The 1,187-nt window shown below is 41.1% G+C and overlaps 1 protein-coding gene across 1 annotated transcript in view; it reads right to left on the bottom strand.

Moving 5' to 3' along the window:
• The window catches only part of NSMAF (neutral sphingomyelinase (N-SMase) activation associated factor), a 33,725-nt gene extending 32,746 nt beyond the window's left edge, over positions 1-979 (bottom strand). Inside the window, exons 1-2 of the mRNA XM_009697336.1 lie at positions 941-979; positions 182-285 (exon numbers count right to left, since the gene is read on the bottom strand). Coding sequence (XP_009695638.1) covers positions 182-285; positions 941-979 — 143 coding nt within the window. The remainder of the gene's footprint in view (positions 1-181; positions 286-940) is intronic.
• Between the last annotated feature and the right edge of the window lie 208 nt (positions 980-1,187).

The raw sequence follows: 1,187 nt of genomic DNA, 5'->3' as shown, positions 1-1,187 counted from the left end.
TTCATGAAAAAAAGATGCACAAGGTATGCACAAAAACTCAAGATAAACTGTTCACATAGGCTAACTAGGTATACTGTGGGAAATTGTAGGTTTCTACCTTTTTAAATACAGTATTTACTAGCAGCACCCAGTTTACCTTTTGCTATTAGTCTGTCTGTGTCTCCTCCACATGGCTACTCACTGTCGAGTTTTACAGAGACAGCACCGCTGCAGAGCTCCTTGCTGGAGACCAGCAACCTCCCGTGCCGCAATCTCACGCTCGCTTTCTGATCTCAGCTTCGCTCTCTTGAAAAAGGGTTGTATCGCTGGCAGCTGCTAAAGCGTTTTTCTCCAAACATTGCACATCATATAGGCTAAGTGTTTTTTCCACATTTTATCTTTGCTGCGCCATGCTCTCCACAGAGCCTTCCAGATGGTTCTGCTGTCTCTTCCAAGCGTTTCTGTGCTTGTTGTTACTCTCCTACTTGCAAGTCCATTTACCCTAACCACATTTTCCGATATTTTCAGGCTGCTATGAGTCACTTCTACAGGCAGTCAGAGCCAGACATCAAATCTCCACAAATACAATCACCAATCTCTACTCTCCTCAAGCACCTATTGCAATTGGGACGAACTTCCAGCCTGTTCAAAGATTCTGTCACAAAAAACCCGCATCTTTCAAAATTCCACCTTTCGTGGCCATAAAGTATCCCTCAAACCACAGGATTTCACCATCTGCTTCTTTACCAGGACAAAAGAACGTACGATTAAAGACATCGCTAGCTAAGAAGAAATATTGTTCTTCTTTTTCCTGGAGTCCAACTGTTTGCATACACATATCAACTCTACCTTTAACTTTTTTTCATGATACCGCCAGTGTGTTCCAGCTCCCTGGAGCTTTTGGCGTCTCCTTTTCTCTTGCTGTTCTCTTTCAATCCCTCATGACAATAGTCCCTCTTACCTTCATTTCTACAAATATATTTTCAAGTTCTAGTTCCATTATTCTAGTTCCATTTTCAAGTTCTTTTGGTTCCATAAATGGAACCAAAAGTTTCAGACTTGCATCTCAACTACTGGCTAACAAATCTAGACCAGTTCAAGTACTGCTAATTATGAACTTTGGAGATTATGAAGCATGGTATCTGGAATAACCTTCTGGAATTTCTCAACTCATCTCAGTCCTTACTACTTAAGTATTTAAATTTCGT

The sequence above is a fragment of the Cariama cristata genome, unplaced genomic scaffold (genome assembly GCF_000690535.1).
Source record: "Cariama cristata isolate BGI_N322 unplaced genomic scaffold, ASM69053v1 scaffold9383, whole genome shotgun sequence".
NCBI lineage: Eukaryota > Metazoa > Chordata > Aves > Cariamiformes > Cariamidae > Cariama > Cariama cristata.
Note: the sequence above shows the minus strand (reverse complement) of the source record. Positions and strands in the feature narration are given on the sequence as shown.